The 26,976-nt window shown below is 36.6% G+C and overlaps 1 protein-coding gene across 2 annotated transcripts in view; it reads left to right on the top strand.

Annotated features, from left to right (window-relative positions):
- The window catches only part of FNIP1 (folliculin interacting protein 1), a 123,744-nt gene that overhangs the window by 79,645 nt on the left and 17,123 nt on the right, over nt 1–26,976 (top strand). For both annotated transcript variants that reach the window (XM_053672751.1, XM_037129818.2), the window contains 8 exons: nt 933–1,004; nt 3,774–3,909; nt 7,809–8,010; nt 12,070–12,155; nt 16,903–17,049; nt 17,858–18,027; nt 22,118–23,537; nt 24,358–24,526. In XM_053672751.1, coding sequence (XP_053528726.1) covers nt 933–1,004; nt 3,774–3,909; nt 7,809–8,010; nt 12,070–12,155; nt 16,903–17,049; nt 17,858–18,027; nt 22,118–23,537; nt 24,358–24,526 — 2,402 coding nt within the window. The remainder of the gene's footprint in view (nt 1–932; nt 1,005–3,773; nt 3,910–7,808; nt 8,011–12,069; nt 12,156–16,902; nt 17,050–17,857; nt 18,028–22,117; nt 23,538–24,357; nt 24,527–26,976) is intronic.

Genomic DNA, 26,976 nt, shown 5'->3' with positions numbered 1-26,976 from the left:
TTTCAGTGTTTGTTATTTCTTATCTCATCATGGAATAATGATTTAAACTTGAATTTCAAACCAAAATTTAGTCTAAATATTATAATCCAGCTGGAATTTTTGATGTGAATACTGTCTTGTTTCCATGGCTGAGTAGCTTTTGTTACCATAGTTCACCAATTGCAGAAAATATCCTATCTTATTATTAATGTAAAATTTCTGATCTGAACTATTTCATGAGAATGATTTCTTTTGGAGCTAAGATTTAGATGAACAAGCACCATTATAATTACACTATAAAAGGCATATATGAATATATTTGTTTATATCATTGTAGAGTGTGTCCATGCTTCAGTGTTCAGCTTCTTTTAATATTTATTTTCCTTATAAATATGAGGTATGAACAATTTATAGACAATTGGGAAATGTGAAAATAGGTAACAAATATATCTTAGCTCTCTCTCAGCCAGAAATAACCTCCTTGATCTTTTTTTCAAAAGAAAATGAGGATCATACTGCTCAGATAGTTTTCTTAAATTTTTTTATTATGTAGAAGCTTTAAAGCAACATTGATATATGCAGAATAATAGAGTGAACCATTATATACCCATTACTTAGCCCCAGCAACATTCTTACTGTTCAGTAGCTTGCCTTTTTTCCATTTAATAGTATATTGTGATTATCTGTGTCATTGTATATGCTTTTAAAATACTTCAGTCACCCTTGCTTCTTTAGACATTATAGGTTATTTACATATTATATGTCAAATCATTAGCTGGATCTCAAAGCTTGTTCAACTGAGTAATAGCTCTTGGTGTTGGGTTTGTGCCATGCTATTGAAGAAATGAAGGAATGCAATGAGATGAGCATGATTGAGTTTGCTGTTTGAAAGGGACAACATCAACCTGAACGGCAATGTAGTTTATAACTGAAAGTTTTGTCTTGATTCACAGTTCACAGCAACCCAATGGATATGCCTGGAAGAGAGCTGAATGAGGACAGAGACAGTGGCATAGCACGCTCTGGTAATGCATTAATTTAGTTTTTTATGAGATAACTGTTAGCCGACATTGGTTTTCTTTTTATCTTTGCCTTCATCATTCAATTTTATGTCTACATCTTGGTAGTATTGATATTACAAGAGAATTGTAGAAACAGCAGAGAAATATATTAAATTTAAAATATTTTATATTTACTATTGAATGCGTGTGATGGAGCATGGCCTGGATGAATGCACATTGGCTTAGGTGTAGCCAGTACAAGGAAAAAAGCATTGCTCAAGGGACTGCTTAGATAGCATAGTAGAGAAAACACACTTGCTTATAACCGTTTGCTACTAGCTAGAGTTTAAGTTATGAGACTCTCTCTTGCCCAGAAAGACTTAGACATTTTGATTTAATGTTATACATATTTTTTTTCAAATATGGACTCTCCCAAAATTTGTTTGACAAACTTTTGTAGAAACAAATTGTGGGGAGCAGCGGGGAAAGTAAAGCCCAATTCTTCATTAAGGAGCTGAATCTACTGAGAGAGCAGTCAGGAAAATAATCTGGTATAGTTCATTGTGTGAGTCATTCTATGATAGGCCTATGCAAAGAGGTTCAGAGAAAGGGAACCTAACAGCCAGGGCAAGGGACAGGGTAATAGTAGTGCTTTACAGAGGGGTAGTGTTTGAGTTGTGTCTTGAAAAATAAACAGGCATTATCCAGGCGAAGGCATGGAAGAAGGACATTCCATTTAAAAGGAACAGTGTTTGACAGGGCCCAGAGATCAGCGTAAGTAAAAGGAGGAGTAGTCTTAGGCTTGAGTTATTGTTAGGTTGAAAAACTTTATTCACTGTGGTTTTCCATGTGTGCTGTCACATTATATGGCTCTGCTATCTAAATTGGTTATAATTCAGTTTTGAGTATGGAATCCCCGAATTTGCATTGGAATAACAAGCCCAAAGTTATTAGAATAATTTCAGGAGTTTCAAAAATTACTCCCCAAAACTCTGATTTAGTGTAGAGCAAGGGTGTCAAACTCATTTTCACTGGGGGCCACATCAGCCTCGCTGTTACCTTCAAAGGGCTGAATGTAATTTTACAACTGTATAAGTGTAACTACTCCTTAACTAGGGGCTGCTGCCAGAGAGAGACAAGGTGGAGGGCTGGATTCGGCCTGCAGGCCTTGTATTTGTCACCTGTGGTATAGAGAAAGTCTTAGGTATCCATATTTGACCAAAAAAACCAAGAAAAACTTCAACACCTGATTCTGATGGACACCTAGAGTTGAGAACCACTAGTTTAATATGAAAAGTCTGTATCTTTCGGATAATCTCACTCTTTTTTTCTTATTGAATTTATTATTTTTGTTCTTAGGTAGTAATCTAGAGTACATTTCTCTCAATACCTTTGCTTCTATATAATACAGAGATTTAGTTTTCTGTGGCTGGAACAAAATTCTCATTATTTTATCCAACATTTTGGAGGTGATAAATTCATGTCTCTATACTTCATTTTCTTTAGTTATAAATTGAAGGGCCTCGCTAGATTGATCTGTAAGGCTTCGCCAAGCCATTAAATTCACATATGCTAAGTTAATTTAGGTATTTTCTTTCTTTTTCTAATAGCGTTATTTGTAATTTCATAATTTAGTAAAACATAGCTTTTCCAAAATTAAAGTAGCATTTGATTTTGCATTGAAGTCACACCTAGATTTGTTGTACATAATCCAGTCTTGTCTTCATCTACAGAATTTTATAGCACTAATTGATAAAATGGAATCTTTTCAAGAATGTAGTTTAGAATTAATTAATTGGTAGTTCAGATGTTTGCATGGTACTTAAAGTGCTCTCATTGAATTTGTCAGAGAGAATTCAAATAAACAAATCTTGATAATGTTAAATCTCTTTTAATTTTCAGTTCTGGTGTCCAAAATGATGTCATGTGGCATGTACTTTTCCATAGATGATAATAATACATCCCTCTTTTAGATTACTTGATACATTTTCTGTATGTAGTTATAATCATGAAGATGGCAATCTAAAAATACTGCCAAACAAAAGCAAGCCTTAATGTCTTTTCTTCTATAGTTTCAGAGGGAAGAAGGTGAGCTTTCCTAACCCAAGGAAAAATAAAGTTATAGCTTTTTACACCCTAGGCAAGAAACAGAGCTTTTTGAATTGCAAAGAAGGGTTTGGGGAAGAGGATAGTACCCCATGGTTATGGGGTTTCAGCAGTTATCAGAGTAGACTGTATTGGGTGTATGTCAACCATAAGACTGCCCCAGAGAGTAGTTTATAGGATTTACCCTTTTTTGGAGCTTAGTTGGTATAGTCAAGACTCTTACTAAAAGTGGCCAAGCATTAACTTTTAAATAACATCTTTAAATGACATTAAGACACTTATTTTCAAATAACAGCTTCGGTTCTTAAAATACAGCTACTGCATTAAAATTGAATCACATCATATTTCCTTTAATTTAGAAACTAAGGGTTCAGCTAAGCTAGGGAACAGTCTCATGGCAAAGGGAATAATGCTTTGTTTCAAAGTAGCATTTTTCTTCTGGGGTGGGGATGGAGGTAAGGATGTCAAGGGGTATTGTCTCAGAGTCTTCTTGCCAACACAATGGTAATATATTATTTTTCTTCTTTGGGATCTTGATTCAACAAAAATGTTATTAAGTGGAAATTTGGGGGGCTCATGAAGCAAAATGGAAAATTTGAGTCACTATTCTTAAATTTGTTAAAAAGAAATTTGTCCTTTTGCTTAGTGATAATTGACTTATACGTTATGCTTCTTCTGATTTGACAGCATCTCTCAGCAGCTTGCTTATTACACCATTTCCCTCCCCAAACTCCTCACTTACCCGAAGTTGTGCCAGCAGCTACCAGCGACGTTGGCGACGCAGCCAGACAACAAGTTTGGAAAATGGGGTCTTCCCTAGATGGTAAGTTGGAACCTTCAATTCACATAACCAAGACTGAATAGTTCCTTAAACACAATTTTGTATGGTTTTGCATTTTATGTATTTTAAATTTGGAACTTAAAACCTTTTAAATGTATTGCATTTTTTTAAAGATTTAATTCATTTATTTTTAGAGGGAAAGGAGAGAGGGAGAGAAATATCATTGTGTGGTTGCCTCCCATGTGTCCCCTGCTGGGAACTGGCCTGCAACCCAGGCGTGTGCCCTCACTGGGAACCAAACCGCAATCATCTGGTTCGCAGGCCCACACTCAATCCACTGAGCTATACCAGCCAGGGCTGCATTGTTTTTTATTGTGGTAAAATATGCATAACATAAAATTTACCATTTTAACCATTATCAGGTATGTAGTTCAGTAGCTGTGCAATAGTTGTGCAATAACCATTGCTGTGCAACTATTCATGTCCAGAAATTACCTCCCAAGCAGAAACTCTGTACCTGTTAAACAATAATGGCCCCCCCCACTCCTCCCTCTCCTTTACTCCCTGGCAATCACCATTCTATTTTTTGTCTCTATGAATTTCACTAATCCAGATACCTGATATAAGTGGAATCACAAAGAATTTGTCCTTTAATATATGGCTTATTTCACTTAGCATGTGTTCATATAGCAGGAATCAAAGTTTCATTCTATTTTATGGCTAAATAATAGTCAATTGTATGTATATACCACATTTTGTTTATTCATATTCATCTGTTAATGGACATTTGGGTTGCTTATACCTTTCGGCTTTTGTGAATGTTGCTGATATTAACATGGATGTACAAATACCAATTTGAGTCCCTGCTTCCAGTTCTTTTGGATTTATACCCAGAAATGGAATTGCTGGATTATATAGTAATTATATGTTTAAGTTTTTGAGGAATTATACTGTTTTCCACAGTGGCTATACCATTTTACGTTTCCACTAGAAATGCATGAGAGTTCTAATTTCCTCACATCGTTGCCAATTGTTATTTTTTTAAATACATTTTATTGATTATGCCATTACAGTTGTCCCATTCCCCCCCTTCATTCTCCTCCACCCTACAAACCCCTCCTATCCACATTCCCCCCCTATTAGTTTATGTCCATGTGCCATAAGTTCTTTAGCTTCTACATTTCCCACACTACTTTTGCCCTCCTCCTGTCTGTTTTCTCCCCACTATTTATGCTACTTATTCTCTGGACCTTTTCCCTCTCTCTCCTCCTCCCACTCCCCTGTTGATAACTTTCCGTGTGATCTCCATTTCTGTGGCTCCCCTCCTATTTTAGGTGTCTGCTTAGTTTGCTTTTGTTTTAGGATTGGTTGTTAATAACTGTGAGTTTGTTGTCCTTCCACTGTTCATATTTTTTATCTTTTTCTTAGATAAGTCCCTTTAACATTTCATATAATAAGGGCTTGGTGATGATGAGCTTCTTGAATTTGATCTTATCTGGGAAGCGCTTTATCTGCCCTTCCATTCTGAATGAAAGCTTTTGCTAGATAGAGCAATCTGGGATGTAGGTCCTTGCCTTTCATGACTTGGAATACTTCTTTCCAGCCCCTTCTTGCCTGTAAGGTGTCTTTTGAGAAATCTGCTGACAGTCTGATGGGTACTCCTTTGTAGGTGACTGTCCCCTTATCTCTTGCTGCTTCTAGGATTCTCTCCTTCATTTGAATCTTGGCTAATGTAATGATGATGTGCCTTGGTTTGTTCCTCCTTGAGTCTACCTTCTTTGGGACCCTCAGAGCTCCTGGACTTCCTGGAAGTCTATTTCCTTTGCCAGATTGGGGAAGTTCTCCTTTACTATTTGTTCAAATAAGTTTTCCACTTGTTGCTCTTCTTCTTCCCCTTCTGGTACCCCTATAATTTGGATGTTGGAACATTTAAAGATGTCCTGGAAGTTCCTAAGCCTCTCCTTATTTTTTTTGAATTCTTGTTTCTTTCTTCCTTCTCATCCACTCCATTGATTTGAGTCCCAGTTTTCGTTCTATCACTATGTGTTCCCTATGCATTTTCCTTCATTTCACTTAGTGTAGCTTTCATTTTTTCATCTAATTTGCCACCAAAATCAACGAGTTCTGTGAGCATCCTGATCACCAATGGTTTGAACTGTGCATTTGATAGGTTGGCTGTTTCTTGGTCGCTTAAAAGTATTGTGTCTGGGGCTTTGATTTGTTCTTCTGTTTGAGCCATTTTTGGTCAGGTTGCACCAGTTATGTATGAGGGTTGGGGCCTCAGGTGTTCACCGGGGTGGGGCAACCCAGTTGCTGGGTTGTGATGCTGTATGTGGGGGCAAGGTCAGAGAGGGAGCAATGGCACTTACTTGTTCCACTCTCTGTCAAATTTCAGTTCCCTGTGCCACTTCCCACAAGCAAATTAAGCCCTTCTGGTGCTGGTTCCTGGGTGGGTGGGCTTGTGTACATTCTAGGACCCTGTGGGTCTCTCCAACGAACTCTCTTATGAGGCTGGGAGTCTCTCCTGGCACCTTTTTAATTGGTGCTTTAAGGCTTTATTTTCCGTTGCTGGGGCCCTGGGTTGCGCGGTCTCACTGCCCGTTTTTGCCTAGTTTATCCGTGTGAATTTGTGACCGTGGTCAGCCATCCGCCTTGCGTGCTCTGCTCCTTTCCTCTGTGCATCCCGGGGTCTGCTAGCCCCATGCCGACTGCGCTCCTGGGTCTAGCAGCCACCACCTTTTCCTGTCATGATCCCTCTCCGCCGGCTGCTGCTCCATCGGCCTTCGACTGTGGTTGTTGGATTTCTGTACAGTTCAGTTTTTTGTCGGTTCTTATTGTGTTTTTGTTTCTAAATCATTGTTCTTAATTTTGGTTGTGTGAGGAGGCACAGTGTTTCTACCTATGGCTCCATCTTGGCCAGAAGTCCTGTTATTTTCTGTTTTCGATGACAGCCATCTTAACGGGTGTGAAGTGGTATCTCACTGTGGTTTTGATTTGCTTTCTATAATGGCTAGTGGTGTTGAGCATGTTATCCTGTGATTATTGGCCATGTGTGTGTCTTCCTAGGAGAATTGATTATTCAAGTGCTTTGCCCATTTTAAAATCAGGGTATTTGTTGTTGTTGTTGAGTTGTAGGAGTTGTTTATCTATTCCAGATATCAGTCACTTATCAGACAAATGCTTTGCAAATATTTTCTCTCTTTTCATGGGTTGCCTTTCATTCTGTTGAGTGTCCTTTGATGCACAACAGTTTTTAGTTTTTATGTAGTTCAATTTATCTTTTGTTGTTGTTGTTGTTGCCTGTGCTTTGGTGTCATATACAAGAAATTATTGTCAAATCCAGTGACATAAATCTTTTACCCTATATTTTTTCAAGAGTTTTACAATTTTAACTCTTCCATTAAGACTTTGATCCATGTATTGCATATGTGTTTTGATATTTCAATTTTTAGTGTTTCTATTTTGGCAAATTCATTCTTGAAAGGTCTTTTTTTAATCTATGTTAAGTATAATTATAGATAATGAAGCTTCTCCTTTACTCCTTTTATTTCTTCATCTTTGATTTTACTCCTGGAATCAAAAGAAGAGACAAGTAGCTTCTAGAACTGTGAAGAGATTGTATCAGACTCATCCGTAAACCTTAAAATTCCTGCATATTTAAGTTGGTTATCAATAAGGATTATCTACTAGTGACTTTTAATTGAACCAAAGTGTTCCTAATCAGACTCTGTTAAAATTTTTTACCAAAACTTGACCATGAAGGAATAGGGAGTAGATTTCTGAAAGAGATTAACAGTTGATATGAATTTTTAGATTTACTTGATAAAAGAGTGGGATAACTTTATCTTGGCTACATTTAATTAGCAAGGAGATTGACTTGCAAATTTAATTGTTTTTATATTTTTGAAAAATAAAAATAATAATAAAATAATTTTTTTAAGGTCTATAGAAGAAAGCTTTAATTTGTCAGATGAAAGCTGTGGTCCTAACCCAGGAATTGTGAGAAAAAAGAAGATTGCAATTGGAGTAATCTTTTCATTGTCCAAAGATGAAGATGAAAATAACAAATTTAATGAATTTTTTTTTTCACATTTTCCTCTTTTTGAAAGCCACATGAACAAACTAAAGAGTGCAATAGAACAGGTAAGCATAGTCATGTTGTTGGTTAGTTTTATATCCCTTATTTTCTTTGAATCTTATTTTATTGTTTAAGCATTATGTTTGTTTATTTGACACAAAAATTAATAGGTACTGTGCAGGTACCCTGCAAAAGTGCTCTGCGAGATGAAAAATAAACATCAACTCTTTAACGAGCTTACTGGCTAATAAAAGATCAATAAATAAATATTTGAGGGCCCATAATGTGTCAGGCACTATTATAGAATCTAAAGATAAGATGTGAAAAAAGTAACATTCTTGACCTCATGGGACAACAGATAACCAAATGAATATATAAGCTCTTAGATGGAAATAAATGAGTTGGAGAAAAATAAAACAGAATAGGGTTGGTAAGGAACGATGGATGGAAGGATTGGTATTTTTAAAAAATATTTTATTTATTTATTTTTAGAGAGTGGGGATGGGAAGGAGAAAGAGTGGGGGAGAAACATCAGTGTGTGGTTGCCTTTCATGTGTCCTCTACTGGGGACCTGGCCTGCAACCCAGGCATGTGCCCTGACTGGGAATCGAATCAGGAACCCTTTGCTTCACAAACCCATGCTCAATCCACTGAGCCACACCAGACGGGGTAGGATTGGTCATTTTTATTGGCTAGTCTGGAAGGCTTCTGACAAAATGACATGTGGTTCATAGATATGAAGGAAGTGAGCTACAACTACCTGCGAGAAGAATGTTCTAGGCAGGGGCAAAAGTCCTGTGTTAGGAGTAAGCCTGATACTTGAGCAACAGGAAGGAGGTCAAAGAAGCTGGGTTCAAAATGAGAGACAATAATATCAGGTCTTAAAGGGACAGCATTGTAAGAGCATTGGCATTTACTCTTAAGAAAGATTGGAGACCATCAGAGGGGTTTGAATGGAGGAATAACATTATTTATGAAGATTATTCTTAATGCTGGTGGAGAATAGATTTCAAGAGTAAAGGAGGATTTTTAGAACCATTTATGAGGCTATTGGGATAATCTGGGTGAGAGGTGATAGATATTCAAACCAGTTTCGTGGTGGAATTGGTGAGAAGTGGTTGGATTCTGGATATATTTTGAAAATAGTACTAATGAAATTAGCTGATGGACTGACTTGGGGTATGAGGGAAAGAACAATACAGGTTGACTCAAGAATTTTTCTTTGAGCAGTAAGAAGGATGGATTTGCCAGTACTAAAGTGGGGAAACTACAGCTGGAACAGGTTTGGTGGATTGAGGTCAGGGGTTTGTTTGAGATGCCTCCTGGACATCCAAGTGGTTTTTATGAGTCTAGAATTTAGGGGAGATTTCTAGGCTGGACAGTCACCAGTGTAGAGATGGTATTTAGAGCCATGACACTGATTGAGGTAGAGAAGAGGGGAGCAGATAGAGATCCTAGGCCTGATGTGTAGAGCATTTCAGCAGTTAAAATTTAAAGAGGAGACTGAGAATTGGCCATTCAAGTAGGTAGGAAAAAAGAGAATACTTTTTGAGGGGATCCAAGTGAAAAAAGTGTTTTAAGAAGGTACAAGTGATCAATTGCTATTGATAATGTATATAATAAATTTACATAAAATAGGAAAATTGTGAATATAAGAGAACATAAGGATAACTGAAAAAGATATAACAAGCCAAGATTTTTTTTAGGAGTTCATAGGAAAGAAAAGTGACTTCCTGTTGGGAAGATATTTTATTCGGACTGCACTATAAAGGATGTGTAGGATTTTTTTAACATAAAAATGAAAATTGAACGTAGCAAAAGAGCAAGAAAAAATTGATATCCTTGCCACCCAAAGATAATTCATCAACACTTTGCTATGAGTCTTGTCCAGGCCTTTTCTATGCATATAGTACCTTTACTTGATTGGGATTGTGCTGTGTCTATAGTGCTTTAATGATATGCCTATTTTTAAAAACTCTTGTAACATATACATTTCTCATATCATGATAAATACTTTTTAATTATATTTTAGTTACTTTTCTTAGTGACAGTTTTTCTATTAGGCCATTTCTACTTTTTCACAATCATAGCTGCAATGTAGTTAACATATTGGTGAATTTTCCAGATTTTTTTAAAAGAAATGTTCAGAAATTGAACCAGTGAGTCAAGGGGTATAAGTAAAGTTCTTTACCTCTGTGACAGAATGCAAAGAGGGGCTAGAAGAGTTAATGGGCACAGTTCTCAAAGAATCTAGAGTTCTTGTGAGAAGTTTGACTTTGTTTTTAAGGCTGTGTCCAAATTATGATTTAAGAAGGTTAATTTGACACCATGTTTAAAAGTATCTAGAGTAAGAAGAGGCTAGAGATGGGAAGACCAATTAGAATGGTCTGGAAAGCAGAGGATGCATTTCAGGAACTTAGTAGTGACTAAGAATCATCCGCCTCTAGTAAAGATAATGATGTTAGTTATTCACATTAAATCAGTCAAAACACAAGTAGATCATTCACAGCAATTTTTTTTTTTAACAGAACAAGTAAAGAAAGGCCATTTTCACTTTTTCAGAAGTTAGACACTGGTGACATTTTCTTCAGTTGGCTACTATCCCTTTTTGTAGTGTGTTGTTGCCAAAATCAGTATGCATAATATTTAGCTGTGGGGCAAGTGTTTTCAAGCTTTGTATAAAACTTGAAATACAGCCCTGGCTGGTGGAGCTCAGTGGATTGAGCACGGGCCTGTGAACCAAAAGATCGCGGTTTGATTTCCTGTCAGGACATGTGCCTGGGTTGCAGGCCAGTTCCCAGCAGGGGCTGCATGATAAGCAACCATACATTGATATTTCTCTCCCTCTCTCCTTCCCTTCCCTTCTAAAGATAAATAAATAAAAATATTTTTAAATATATATTAAAAAACTTGAAATACAGTATTTAGGCACTATAAAAATCATTAAACATGATTTTTCAAATGTTTAAATGCTTTGACCATCTGTAATCTAAAGGATACAAACTTATAGATATCTGGGTATTTGTTCAAGTTTAACATCTCATTTCTTATCAAAGCTGAATGATAAAGGTGAGTGAAAGAATACTTTTACATAAGTGTATGGAGTGTAATTATAAAAGTTATACAGTTGCTAATTAATGGTAAAATATAATAAACACTAGACCATTCAAAAAGGTTTTCTTCTAGGGCCAGTTTACAAACTGTCAACTTTTTTTTTTTTTTTTTTTTTTAATGAAGAGCTGTGGACTTGTTTCTGGGCACCTTGGAATTTTTTTGAAGTATTGCTACCTTTCAGATCTATAACTTAATTAACCATTGTTATTGCTGGTAAAATTAAGGAAGAACGCTGCTCAATTGTAGCTAAAAAATTTACTTCTTCATAAATTAGGGGTATTATCAACACTTTATAAAAAACATAAGTTTCACTTATATCCTGTGAAGCTTTTTGAGGTATATGAACATGATTTCTGGCCTGAAGTTGTCTGACCTTCTCATAATTATATATTTAAAATATTAAAAAAAATAATTTGTAATTACATAAATAGTGCAGAATTACATTCTCTTTTAAAAATCTACAAAATTATGCAGTTTTTCTTGTCTTTTTTAGCCTAATTCTGATCCCCTTCCTTTCTACTTAAAGCAAGGGGTTTCAACCTTGGCTAAATGTTTTAAAGAAAGCAGATACTACTAATAACTTGATCTCTTTCAGTAGAATTTTTATGTTTCAGATCTTAAGTAAAGATTCCTTAACAGAACCATTATTTGTGAAATATTAGAGGAAACTACGAGCTGTTGTTACTGAGTTATCATTACATCTTGTTCAATTTGGGGGAAAAAGTTTTAGGTAACCCAGAAACTGTCAACATCAGTTTTCTTTGTGTGTTGACATTCTGTGGTTCGACATTTACAATAAAAGATTTAACACTTGAAAAATTTGAATTTTATTGTAATCAATAATCTTAGTGCATCAAAGAAAACCACTATAAATATGTATGTCTCCTTTATATCTTCCTAAATAAGAATGGTGGCTGAGGGTTGTGATAATATGTGACTTTGTATTTCATTTTTCTTTTCATATTTTTCCCATTATCAGTACAAGAATTAACTCTCTGATTGCTTTCAAGGCTATGAAAATGAGCCGGAGATCAGTTGATGCCAGTCAGAGGAGTTTGGCTTATAATCGAATAGTCGATGCCCTAAATGAATTCAGGTACATATTCTTCACCTTTTCATAATATACACTTGTTTTGCAGTACACACAGATTTATTTATTTTTTTTAACTTATTCTGACAAAATTTTGCTCTTTTCTTTGTTCCATAATCAAACAGAGGTGTAATTCAGTAGCCCATTGGCTCCTATGTTATTTAATATTAAATGTGCTTGGGATTCAGGCACATTTGGGAGCCATCAGTTGTGTGATATTTACCATTGGACCAATAGACAAGCAAATATGACCACAAGAAATCCTTTATTCTAGCAAAAATGTGGTTTTTTTCTCCTTTGGGCTCCTAGATGTAGGGACTAGTTAAATGTTAATTAACTAGTGATAGTAAACACTAGTTAGCAAATAGTTTTGCTTTGGCCAGTATTTTCTTGCATAACAAAGTTTGTGCCTAAAGCTCCAACAACTGCTGTCACTGTGCTCTCGGTATGGCAGGCAAACATACAACATATGAACTTCGGTTGGGAATCACATAGAATGACTGATGTGCGTCTCTTTCTGAGAGTCACTTCAGATGTACTGCATCCTCTCAGTCTTTCCCTCTTTTAGACTGGGAAGATAGTATAGACTTCTTGCTTATTTGCCTAAAAGAATCCTGCAATGTTTCTGCGTTTTATGTTCTGCAGTATTACAAGGTAATGAATCTTTGCCCTTGAACTTGGAGTTTATACTTATATTATTGGGTTACAGTTTCTTTTCTGTAGTCACAAGCTTTGTGGCGGAAGGCCAAGAGTCCCTATTTGAGCTCTGAGGAAACAATGTCATAATAGATCCAGCTGAGGTTACCAGAATAGTAAATATTGTCATAAGACTCATTTGTAGTAGAATACTGATCTTGCTCTAAGGTTGTAAACAATATTTTTTATAAACAGTTTAATTAAATACTTGCTTTGGTAATAAGGTAGTATGAATGCCTAGCCTTATAATTTTAAGATAACTGAGAATTTACAACATGTATGAGTTATAAAATCATCGAAAATGTATATCATGTTTATGTACCTTACCTTTTGCAATAGTGTGAAAATCTGAAAGGCTATGTAAGTCAGTTAAGCATTCTTATAATATCTTAAAAATAGTTTATACATTCATAATTTTTACTAAGAAAGCTCTCTGTAGAAGTACTTTGATATGTACAGTTGATCCTCATTATTTACAGATTCGGTATTTGTGAATTCAGCTACTTGCTAAAGTTTATAACCCTAAAATAAACTCTCATTGCTTTTAGGATCATTTGTGGACATGCACAGAGCAGTGAAAAATTTGAGTGGCCTTACCACTCATTCCCAGATGAGGTTGAACAAGACAATACTCTGCCGTCTTATCTCAGCTCTCATTTCTAAACAAGTGTCCTTTTAGACATCTATATATTGCCAGTTTGTTTTTGCGTTTTGTCCTTTTTGTTAATGGTTTTGCTATAAAATGGCCCTCAAGCATAGTGCTGAAATGCTGACCAGTAATCCTAAGTGCAAGAAGGCTGTGATGTGCCTTATAGAGAAAATACATGTGTTAGGTAAACTTCACTCAGGCATGAGTGTTAGTGCTGTTGGCTGTGAATTTAGTGTTAATAAATCAACAGTATATTAAATCATAAGCAGTTTATATGTAGAAACTCACATGGGACAAAATTATGTATTGATGGGTTGACAAAAATGTGACCAGAGGCTCACAGGAACCTTAACCCCGCATTTCCCCTAGGTACAGAGACTCAGTGGATTCAGTGTTCACACCAACTTTGTAGAACATTACTGCAAATAATAAGACTATTATACTTAATTTTAAAGCTAAGTGGTTATTAAAAATTAACAGATAATTTTTAGAGCAGGTAACTGTTTGAGACAAGATCATGAATTTTGGGTAGTTGAGAAGAGGAAGGAAATGATTCATGTGTATACGGAAGTCTTGAAACCTAGAGAAGCAGGAAGTATGTTTTAGGTAACATAGCTTCCTCCCAAAGACAAGGTCCTTGGATTTTTAGCTAGCTTACTGCATAACAAAGAAAACTAAATCATGTCCAAGTTTCCCTTACAACTAAAGGAGTCTTTCATTCTCTAAGGATAGACCAGGAAAAAAAAAAAAGGAGTCAGGTGATTGGAAATAGTTGGCTTGCCCTTCTTACTCCTGAAGGGTAGGTCGTAATCATCAGCAGGTGGGAAAAGGACCATTACTTCTAGATCACTGATGAGAACATTGAGTTGTATATAGTGAGAAGCACTACTGATACTTAATTTCTTTGCCTTCCTTGCACCCGATACACCCCGAGGTCATAGTACATATTCTTAAACACCAAAACACGAAAGGTAATGTTCCCAGTGAACCACTATACTACTACTAGTGATCTGGCCCTGGCCCATGACACATAAGCTTGCAGTAGACACTAATATGCTGAAGCAGTTCATGAAAAAATGAACTGATCAGTTTATTCATTTACTTATACAGTGTTTCTTTTCATCAAAAAGTATGTTCACATGGTTAAGAACAAAAAATGCATTACTGAAAGGTCTACCCTATCCAAGCTCTCCTATCCCCTTAACTACTTCTTTTGTTATTTATCTGTATGTTATTAAACAGTACCCTTAATGCAGCTATATCTTAATTTATTAATTTTAAAGTATACTTTCTGCATGAGTTTATACTTCCCCTCAGTCCTTCAGCCTTTCAGTTTAGTTTTAGCACTAGCTTGTTTTTCTGGCTTGTAAATACTCTACTTTGATAGTTTATTTTCCTCTGTTTTCTGTCTTAAATTTTGTTTGTTAGAAACTGGCACTCCTGGACTCATCTTTTGTGTCTCTATCATGTTTTTTTTTTAATGTATTGTTTTCTATTTTCCCTGGAGTCATTTTGTGTGTGAGTGGGTGTATGTTTCTTTTTGTTTGTATCCTTCTTTCCTTGAAGGCTTTCCCTATATATCAGTATTTTGGTTGCTCATTTATAGTTGAGTGTGAAGCACCAAAATATAGGTTGAGAGCTCTCTGCATGAATCAGGCACAGACAGGATAACTTCAGGGCAGTGTTGCTGAGCCATTTTTTCTTAAAACTCCCTGAGGGAGCATATTTAGACATTTTCTCCTCTAATTGCCCCTTCCCCAGTGAAATTTTAACCCCACAAAATTTACTGTCTCTCTGTTTGCATACTGTGAAATACTAAGTGTCAGGAAGGGTTTTGGGATATCAGTTCTCTGGGCTAGGTAGGCAATTGCTACATCTGCTTTCCTATCTGCAGTCATTCTATGGGGAAAGTAGGGTGGAGATAAGAGTCACCAACCACTTAGGGACTTCGAAGTAGTCTCCTAGTTTGCAGTTCTATAACTGCTGTCCTCTACTTTCCCAGACATTTGTAAGTCCCAAGGGTCTTCTTTTTCTCTCAGTGAGGCAGATTCAGTCCTCTTGGTCTGTGCCCGTCTGTGTGAGCGCTGTAACCTATTTCTTCCTTTACCCTACCACTTCGGGTAACATTCTTCTTTGTGTTTTATCTTCTAGAATTCTGTTAAATCTGTCGTTTTAATTTTCACAAAGGTTTCCCTTCAGTTCTATTTGTTGTAGAGATTTATTTGTTTTCAAATCCTTAAGTGGTGCTCACTTGGGCATTAGAACTGAAAGGGGATTAGCATTTATGCTCTGTTTTTCATCCTATCTGGACATCCCTTAATAGGCTTTAAAAATCAGCATTTCACCTATCCCTAGTTTATAGTTTTGTATTTTTCTCTGTAAAGTACCTTTAATTTTGTTCCATTATTTTTTTTAAGTTCCCAGCAGTGATTTTATGTCCTACCAAGAACTCATTAACCTATATTTGTCACTTCTATTTGTAGTAATATATCATGTTCATATTGGGTCAAGATTCAGTGAAACTTGTTTAGGCACAAGAATTCTTTTCATTTTTTGGATTCTATGTTTTAAAGAATTATACTGAGGTGTGGATATTAGCACTTGTGGAGAGAGACCAATTAGTTAGTTAAGGCCCAACTTTGCAGGAGTTGCTTAGTGTGGTGAGAGTATAGGACTTCGCCGAATAGGTACTAATGTAACAGGAAAATAATTGATATCTTAAAGGTGTTCTTGAAGCCTTCGGAGAGAGTGAGTGCAAGTCATGAGACTATCGATTGCCTAAATAAATGAAATAGCCAGAAGAGTACTATCACAATTGTTAAATAATCCTTTCTTGTGTTGATTCATGGAAAACTTCAAAAGGTTGGGAATCATTGCATAGCATGCCATCTGTAATGTCCTCATCGTCCTTCAGTACTTTACTATAATGTCTCAGCGTAGGGAACAAAATATTGCATAAACTGTTGTTTTAAGTGGGTATATGGATATGCTGTTATCCCATTTAGAATATTTATCTTTTCTATGTTGGTTATTTGCAGTATATTTAAATACAGCTTATACCTTAGAAATGTAGAACTGGAAGGGGCTTTAGAAATCATTTAGTCCTATCCTTTTATTCTACAGGTGGTGGAAACTGATGCTTAAAGTAGGGAAATAATTTACCCTAGGGCACACCTTCACTGGGGGCAAAGCCAGTGCCATAACCAACATATTTTATGTTTATGTACAGAGCATTTTCCATGGTACTATGCTGATGATGGTGAAGAACCAACTGGATTCATTGTCTCCTATCAAAAGCTTTAATAATCTAGGTGTGAGGCCCAAGTTAGTAAGATAAAAAGATAACTTTATTTTAAGGTATGTGATTCTGTGAACTATGAATTTCATAATGTGTTTTCCTCTTTTTAGGACAACAATTTGTAATCTTTACACAATGCCGCGAATTGGAGAGCCTGTCTGGCTTACAATGATGTCAGGGATTCCAGAAAAGAACCACCTTTGCCATCGATTCATGAAGGAGTTCACTTTTCTAATGGAAAATGCTTCAAAAAATCAGTATGCCTTACTTTATTTATTTCTCTGAGCTAACTTAAATATCTTAGCTATTATTTACTATAACTAGATATGAATTGTGATCAAAATCAATTACAAAGGAAAGGAATGAACTATTATCTTTAACTTTTTGATATTATTAATAAAACAAAATTCTAAAAGGTCATTAAAATATAGGTTATGGAAGGCCACAAAACTCTGTGAATGAGAAACAGTAAGAATATCTATGTATGAAATTAAAATTCCTGACTCTTCCAGAACTCTGAGGTCTCCCATTTTTTGTGAACTATATCCACTTTTTGCTGTTTCATTTCATAGAAAAGAAATTTTAAAATACACATTTTTAATGTGATACTGTTTTTTTCTCATCAAATTTCCAGAATTCAGATGAGTTATTCAGATATTTTTATTGTCTTTGATGGTAGATTGCATAATACTTTCCTTCAATTTCTCATTTAGTAATTCGGAAATGCATACACCTCCTTGTCACTTTGTTAAATTGCACAAATTAATGAAAAGAAGCCATCATTTTTTAAGTAAAGCTACACTTTTGTTTTATAATTGCATTCAGAAATAACTCCTTGTGAATGCTGTCTTTATTTTAAGGATTTTCTTTGACTCCTACACACTGAAAAATGAACTTTCACTTTCATTCCAGTGATATGTCTATCCTTTCTTCTTTCCTCTCTTTTTTAAAATCCTGTTTGGCCACATGAGAATATGTGCTCTTTTTGCTTTATTCTGTCACTGTATTTTATGTGAGGTTTCGCAAAGGCAGATTGGAATTTGATAGGATTCGTTTCATTTTCAGATTCTTGCCAGCACTCATTACTGCAGTTTTGACCAATCATCTTGCCTGGGTTCCAACAGTCATGCCAAATGGACAACCACCTATAAAAATATTTTTAGAAAAACATTCCTCTCAAAGTGTGGACATGTTGGCGAAGACTCATCCATATAACCCACTTTGGGCACAATTAGGTATGTAGTCTGATACTCCTACATTATACATTATATTTAGAGTTTTGTGTAAGTGTCTGGAGTTATTTTATAGCCAAAAAAAGAAGTAGTAGTAGTAAATACTCTTTTACCTCCTCCATTCTGAAGTACCTGTTCGTGACTTGTTCTGTCACGTCTGCTAGGTTGTCTTATCCTCCCCCCGCCCATCTTATGTGTATATTCCTTATAGATGGAGAGCTGCGGCTAGAACAAAAGGAACAGGGTGGTGGCTGGTTCATTAGCAACTTCAGGGTCTTCAGGGGGGTTTGTGGTAGGTCCTTTGCCCAGCAAGAATGAATCAACAAAGTCACCCGTGACAGCTAGGATAAATCTGGATGACTAAAAAGCAGATGAGGTTTGCATTGGTCCACTTTTATTTGTTTGTCGAGTAATTTTGAAAAATAATTCCCTTTGTGCTAGACCCTGGTGAATAAATGGTTAATAGAGAGGAGAGGGGATAATTGATGAGTAGACAGTCATTAGGAAGGCAGTGTTGCATGTTGCTTAAAAGCTACAGGCTGTGCATTCAGGCCGACTGCATTTGAACCACAATTCCCTTATTTACAAAGTTAGGATAATAATAGGTAGTCCATACTTCATTGTGAAAATTAGATGAGATAATACATGTAAAGTGCTTAGGACAGTGTTGGGTAATGTACCTGCTGTTAGTCTTACCCTTACTCTATTACTGTTAGGTAATGGGGGAGGAATATGAGAGCATTTTGGTGACCTGGTAGAAACTTCTCTTAGGTTGTGCTGGTGAGTGAGTTTGCCTGGCAGATTGTCATGTGGTTTATTAATTCAGGTAACCAACCTCCCCCTTTCCCTCTTTCCTTCCTCCCTCCTACCTTCCTCTCTCCCTCCTACTCTCCTCTCTCTTCCCTCTTTCCCCCTTTCTGCTCTTCCTCCTTTCCTTTTTCCTATTGCTTTAGAATAATTCATATATAGTAAACACATATATAAAGTATACAATTTTGTAAGTTTAGATGTATATATCAAAGTATAATGCCTCTGAAACCATCCCCAGCATCAAGTTGGTTAACATATCCTTCACTTTCAAAGTTATCTCATGCCCTCCCTCTGCTCTTCCCCACTCACTGTGTTTACCATCCCATATACCCAGGCAGCCACTTTCCGTCACTGCAAGGTCCAGAAAGCCACCTGTCATACCAAAGCAGTTTCAATTAATTAGTGGGAACCTTGGGAATAGTTTTGAACAGTGGCACGATGGTATTAGGGTTAGTGTCTTACCCAAAAAAGAAAATTTATCATAATACTGACTGTAGCATACCTTTTATTTGAGACTTATATGTGTTTGTTCCTTTGAAAAGTGTGTTTTATAAAGTATAAAGAGGTTTTTAAATCTGTATACTGACAATGTGCAAAATCAAATTCAATTTATTTTTTTAAATTTTTTTATTGATCGTGCTGTTACAGTTGTTCTATTCCCCCTTTCATTCCCCTCCACCCTACCCCCCCCCCCGTCCCCACCATTACCCCTCCTTTGGTTTATGTCCATGTGTCTCAAGTTCTTTAGATTCTATATTTCCCATGCTATTCTTGCCCCCCATCTATTTTCTATCTACTGTCTATGCTACTTATTTTCTATACCTTCTCCCCTCTTCTCCTCCTCCCACTCCCCTGTTGCTAACCCTCCCTGAGATCTTCATTTCTATGTTTCCACTCCTGATCTAGCTGTCCTTTTAGTTCGCTTTCGTTTTAGGTGTGGTTGTTAATAACTGTGAGTTTGTTGTTCTTTCACTGTTCATGTTTCTTAACTTCTTTTTCTTAGATAAGTCCCTTTAACATTTCATATAATAAGGGCTTGGTGATGATGAACTCCTTGAATTTAATCTTATCTGAGAAGCACTTTATCTGTCCTTCCATTCTAAATGAAAGTTTTGCTGGATAGAGCAATCTTGGTTGTAGGTCTTTGGATTTCATGACTTGGAATACCTCTTTCCAGCCCCTTCTTGCCTGTAAGGTGTCTTTTGAGAAATCCGCTGACAGTCTGATGGGGACTCCTTTGTAGGTGACTGTCCCCTTAGCTCTTGCTGCTTCTAGGATTCTCTCCTTCATTTTAATTTTGGCTAATTTAATTACGATGTGCCTTGGTGTGTTCCTTCTTGGGTGCAACTTCTTTGGGACTCTCTGAGCTTCCTGGATTTCCTGGAAGTCTATTTCCTTTGCCAGATTGGGGAAATTCTCCTTTATTATTTGTTCATATAAGTTTTCCACTGGTGGCTGTGCCTTTTCCCTTTCTGGTACCCCTATAATTCTGATGTTGGAGCGTTTAAAGATGTCCTGGAGGTTCCTAAGACTCCTCATTTCTTTGAATTCTTGCTTCTACACTCTTTTCTGTTTGGCCTTTATTTGCTTTCTTCTGGTCCACTCCATTGATTTGAGTCCCAGTTTCCTTTTCATTGCTATTGGTGCCCTGTGCAATTCCATTCATTTCAATTAGTTTTGCCTTCATATGTTTGTCTAATTTGTGGGTATAATCAACCAGTTCTGTGAGGATCCTGATTACCAGTGTTTTAAACTGAGAGTTTTGCTATTTCTTCATCGCTTAGATCTGTAGGCTCTGGGGCTTTGAGATCTTCCTGCGCCATTTTTGGTCTGTTCTGGCCCTTTAAGTGTGAGAAGCGGCGCCTTGGACTCCCAGGTTGCTGGGTTGTGAGGCTGTATGTGGGGGCGTGGTCAGAGCGGGGAAATGGCGACCTCCTCTGCTGTTTCACACCAGTGGGTGAGGAGTAGAGCCTTAGGTGGTTCACCAGGGCCGGGCCACTCAGAGTCGCTGGGTTATGACGCTGTATGTGGAGGTGGGGTCAGAGCAGGGAAATGGTGGCACCCTCCACTGCCACTTGCCGCTGGACCTGCCGGCCCGGTCCAACCGCCCACTCCCTCGCCTGTCCGCCTGCGCACAAATGTGTGACCACAGTCAACACGCAGCACCGCTCCCCCGCTGTCTCCCCCGTGGTTGCTCGCCTGGTCGCTCGCTCAGTCGCTCACTAGGTCCAACCCTGCGCCTGGATTCCGCTTACCTGAGTCTGTCTGAGGGAGTCCTCCTGTGCAACCCTGATTCACCAGCCGCTGGTTTCACCCCTTACTGGTCAGGCTGAAGAATTTGTTGTTAACGGACTTCCAAAAAGTTCAATTTTCCGTGTTCTGGCTGTGTTTTCTGTTGCTAATATTTACTTGTCTCTAAACTTGGTTGTGTGAGAAGGCACGGTACATCCACCTATGCCTCCATCTTGGCGGAAGTCTGAATTCAATTTAAAATAATGAATTTAAATTCTCCATTTTTAAGTGTTTTGGCATCTTTTTGATTTAATTTCAGCTGTGACATAAATATAAAAGTGGCATTGATAGCTCTTAGTTATCCCTGCCCACTGTTTTTAATGTTAGTGGCTACTCATATCTAGTATGGACACAAGTGAAAATGAACCACATGGCTAAATGTGTTACCCTCTTTTTCCTCTTAGGACAGGTCTCACTCTTCATGACCTTTCTGGTGTATCCTGAGGACCCAGCCCTTGAGGGAATAGAAGGGCTTTTAAAACCATGGGCGTTGTGGGGTCCTGGCTAGGGTAGCAAAAGTTAATGTTTGTTATTACAGTTTAAATCAAGGAAGGTTCAGTGTGATGTGACTGCTCCAGTTCTGCTGCATTCCACTGTTGCTCCCAGATAACTGTGCTTCCTCCTCGCTGTGTTGGGTGCAGCTGCAGAATCTTTTTGCATGTAGTATTTCAGGCAGTACTTCTCCACCCAGATGGTGTGTTCTGTTTGGGTCTGGCACAGAAAAAATTATTGGTACAACTGACTTTTTGCTTGAGGTTTCAGAACAATAGCAACTTCCTAAGGAGGAAAGTAGAAAACCCCTCCATTCACCTTTTTCTTTGGTTTAGGCCATTCATCTCATCCTACTCACCTGAAAAATCATGTACTATTAAAGAACTAAGAATAAAACCGGAACCCTCATACAATAAGAGTAAGGTTTCCAGTAATTGAAAATAGCCTGCTTAGCTGCATGAGTAGAGACTGTGCCCATTAACTGATTTTTCCATTGCAGGGGACTTGTATGGCGCTATTGGCTCTCCTGTAAGGTTAGCAAGGACTGTGGTAGTTGGCAAACGTCAAGACATGGTTCAGAGGCTGCTTTATTTTCTTACTTATTTCATAAGATGTTCTGAACTTCAAGAAACTCATCTTTTAGAAAATGGAGAAGATGAAGCCATTGTTATGCCAGGCACAGTAATTACTACCACGTTAGAGAAAGGTGAAATTGAAGAATCTGAGTATGTGCTTGTTACAATGCACAGAAACAAAAGCAGTTTGCTCTTTAAAGAGTCAGAAGAAACAAGGACTCCTAATTGTAACTGTAAATATTGCAGTCATCCACTTCTTGGGCAAAATACAGAGAATGTTTCACAACAAGAGAGTGGAGATGTTCAAGACAGCTCTAAGGAGCTGCTAGGAATTGCAGATGAGTGCCAAATGATTTCTCCTTCTGACCACCAAGAAGAAAATGCTCTTGATGTTAAACAGTGCAGAGATAAATTAAGAACTTGCCTTGATACCAAGTTAGAGACAGTTGTTTGCACAGGATCTGCTCCAGTTGACAAATGTCCATTGTCGAAGTCATGCTTAGAGCCAGCAGAAGAAACATGGCAGAGTGATGAATTACTGGATTCCGGAAATCACACAAGTGAAGTGCTGAGAACCACAGGAATGACTGTGGAAAAAAAACCTCCAGATAAGCTTGTGACTGCTGCATTTTCTTGTGAGACAACCCAGACAAAGGTTACTTTCTTGATTGGGGATTCTATGTCACCTGACTCAGACACAGAACTCCGGAGTCAGGCTGTGGTGGATCAGATTAGTAGGCATCACACCAAACCATTGAAGGAAGAAAGAGGGGCTACTGATCAGCATCAAGAAACTAAACAAACAACTAAGGACCAATCTAAAGAGTCTGACATAGCAAACATGGTTTCTGGAGAGCCCTGTGAACTTCCCTGTTGGAATCATTCAGACCCAGAAAGCATGAGCTTGTTTGATGAATATTTCAATGATGATTCAATTGAAACCAGGACTATTGATGATATTCCAGTTAAAACCAGTACAGACAGTAAAGAACTCTGCTCTATGTTAGAGTTTTCAAAAAGACTGTATACAAAAAATAGCAAGCAGAACAATGAATTTTGTAAATGTGTAGAAACAGTTCACCAAGATTCATGTAAAACCTGCTATCCTCAGCAGGACCAAAGAGATACACTCTCCATTCTTGTCCCCCATGGGGATAAAGAGAATTCAGAGAAAAAAATAGCTGTAGGAAGCGAGTGGGACATTCCAAGAAATGAAAGTTCAGATAGTGCTCTTGGGGATAGTGAAAGTGAAGATACAGGTCATGATATGACTAGACAAGTAAGCAATTATTATGGAGGAGAGCAAGAAGATTGGGCAGAAGAAGATGAGATACCTTTTCCTGGGTAAGTACAAAGTTTTAGTCCTTACAGAAATATGTACTGTTCTTTTGTTTAGCCAGTCTTTGACGGTTGGTAGAAGCTAACGTAAAAGAAGAGATTATTTTCCTAGACAAATTCTCTCTTATTGTCACATCAGTATTTACAGTCAGATTGTACTACTCATATGAAAGATTAAGGGCTAAGCCCCATGGACATCCCAGAAAGGCTTTGTGAAGGCAGTGAAGTTACGTTGGTATGTAGGAGACTTCTTACTTTTTAGGAGTTTTCAAGCCATTTATGAGTAAATTATGTCCCCCAAAAGGAATAATACTGAGCTTGGAAACTAGGGAGAGGTAATCACTGGAAAAGGTAGGGAAATGGCTGTTACAAGTAAATTTGGCCAAGACTAAGAGGAAAACGAGCACTGTATATGAGTATTCTGGGTCAGGTATACAAGGAGAAGATTCATGCTTGAGGAAAGTTAAAAACCAAACTTTGGGTTGGTGAGATATTTAACTACTTTGTTTTGTATGATGGTTTTCCTAATCTGATTATATTAAGATATTTATATGTAAAAGGGATAGCATTGCTAAAATCTTTATGAATAATTTATGCTCATCGCATTAAAAGTTGTTTATCAGACCCTCTTCTTTAGATAAGGAGTAGTATTTTGTGGTCTGATTGAACACTTGAGCCAGTTTTTATATAAGAATGATTATACTCTAAGAATATTTTATAGAAAGTGATGGTATTAAGTATGGACTAGTAGAGTCCAAAATTCTTTTTATTGGTAAAATATGTTTATTACTAATCATATGTACCTTCTTTTGGGCCTTTCTTTTAGGTCAAAGTTAATTGAAGTTAGTGCTGTTCAACCTAACATCGCCAATTTTGGGAGGTCCTTGTTAGGTGGCTACTGTTCGTCGTATGTGCCTGACTTTGTTCTTCAAGGAATTGGTAGTGATGAGAGACTCCGTCAGTGTCTGCTATCAGATTTGTCCCATGCTGTGCAAGTGAGTGACCTTCACTGCTCCTGAGTTTATTTAGAATGAACTCTGTTAACTACTAGAATCCAGAATTGCCTTATTTTATAGTCACATTTCCCTATGTAATATAGTCATTGTTCTCAGAATCAATCACTTTATCTAATATCTGCATGTTTGTACCTATTATAAAAGTGGGTAGAGAGCATTCAAATATCCAAATGGAAATCTGAAATACAGAAAGCACTGTATGTATTCATGGATGTTTATCACTAGATTATTTATAATATCAAGACAATTGCCAATGCTTTAAATGTAAATGGAATTGTTTTCTTAATTCGTTTTCAGATTATGATTTGTTAGACTATGGAAGTACAGTTGATTTGTGTATATTGACCTTGTATCCTGATACCCTTCTGAATTCTTTTATTAGTTTTTGTAGTTTCTTTGTGGATTCCTTAGGATTTTTCTACATACAGGCTTATATCATCAGTAAATAGACAGTTTGACATCTTCTTTTATACTCTAGTTTCCTTTTGTTTCTTTTTCTTGCCTGATTGTAGGGCATAGAACCTCAGTACAACTATTACATAGAAGTGTTGAGAGTGGACATCCTTGTCTTCCTCCTATCTTAGAAAATGTTGAGTCTTTCATTGTTATGTATGATGTTAGTTGTAGGATTCTTACAGATGAGCAATGTATATGAGTATTCTGGGTCAGGTATACAAGGAAAAGATTCATACTTGAGAAAAGTTAGAAACCAAACCTTTAACAGGTGGAGAAGATTTCCTTCTTTCCCTATTTTTTCTATCTGTTTTGCGTTCCCTGCCCCCTACCACTTAAATTATGAATGGGTAGGGAATTCTGTCAGATACTTTTTTGGTGTCTGTTGAAACAATTGTGTGATTTTTCTTCTTCAAACTGTTAATGTGATAGATTACATAGATTGATTTTTAGATGTTAAAGCAACCTTTTGTGTTCCTAGAGAGGAAAGTCCCACTTAGTGGAATATAGTACTTTTTATATGTTGCTGGATTTGATTTACTAATAATTTGTTGTAGATTTTGGAGTCTATATTTATGAGAGTATTAGTCTATAGTTTTCTTGTGATGTCTCTGTCTAGCTTTAATATCAGAATAATACTTGCCGTATAGAATGATACAGAATGAGTTTGGAAGTACTTCTTCTTTCTTTCAAGATTTTCTCAAAGATTGGTATTATTTTTTTCTCTAAATGTTTAATAGAATTTACCAGTGAAGTTTCTGAGTCTAGGTGTTTAAAATGAGAGACTATCTTAAATTGCTAATTTAATTTCTTATTATAGATCTATTTTAATTTTCTTTTTCCTTCCTGATTCAATTTTGCTGATTTTTGTCTTTTCTAGAAATCAATCAGTTTCATTTAAGTAATCTTAATTTATTGAAATAAAATTGTTCATAGCATATACTAATCTTTTTAATTTCTATCAGGTCTCTCATTATGTCCCTTCTTTCATTCCTGATTTTTGTAATCTGTGTTTTTCCTTTTTTTCCTCCTGGCAAAGGCAGGGAATTTTCCAAAGAAGAGATCATTCATGCCTTGATTTCATTAGTAGATATTTTTGACCCATATGGATCAAATATCAGCAAGCTGTGGCTCATGGGGTAAATATGCCTGCTTTTTGTAAATAAAGGTTTATTGAAACATGACCACATCCATTTATTTATATTCTCTAGGACTGTTTTCCTGCCTCAACAACAAAACTGAGTCATTGAAAGAGTGATTGTATAGCCCCTACAGCCAAAAATATTTTCTGTCTGGCTCTTTACAGAATAGGTTTGCTGATTCCCATTGTAGCTTAAGATTTGTTTGTTGATCTTTTCAAGAAAACAGTTTTCATCTCAATAGATTTTTATTATCTAGTTTTGATATTTCATTGTTTTCTATCCTAATTGTATAATTGGGTTGACCAAAAAGTTTGTTTAGTTTTTTTTGTGTGATGGCTCTTAGTTGTATTTAACTTTATTCAAAACAGTTTTTCTCCCTTCCTTTCCCTCTCTCTTTTTAAAAATAAACAAAATCTTAAAAAAAAAAACATTTAAACCTTCTGTGCCAGTAGAAAGTTACTTAGAGTTATAAATCTTGGTGTTTTGTTACATAATAGGGAAATAATGCTATACCCAGCAAAACTTAGTCAAACTCATGTTCTTTCTATCTAAAGGACATATTGCTCAACCTTTTCACACCAATCAAATATTTACTGGCACACTGTGTTCTGAACATATTGCTAACACTTCAACGGATATATAGATGAAAAAGAAATAGTTGCTGACCTCATTGATTACTTAGCATTGGAGAAAATAAGGCAAGTACATGAATAAGTGTAGTACGACACATAAAAAAATAAATACTTGAAGAAAATAGAATAAGTCATTTAATGCTTCAGATGAAAGAATTTATATCAGTTGATGGTATTTGACCTTCAGGGTGAAGGAACTATT

Source organism: Artibeus jamaicensis, unplaced genomic scaffold, assembly GCF_021234435.1.
Source record: "Artibeus jamaicensis isolate MK-2021 breed Jamaican fruit bat unplaced genomic scaffold, CSHL_Jam_final contig_786, whole genome shotgun sequence".
In the NCBI taxonomy this organism is placed as follows: domain Eukaryota; kingdom Metazoa; phylum Chordata; class Mammalia; order Chiroptera; family Phyllostomidae; genus Artibeus; species Artibeus jamaicensis.
This window is presented reverse-complemented; position numbering and strand designations above follow the sequence as displayed.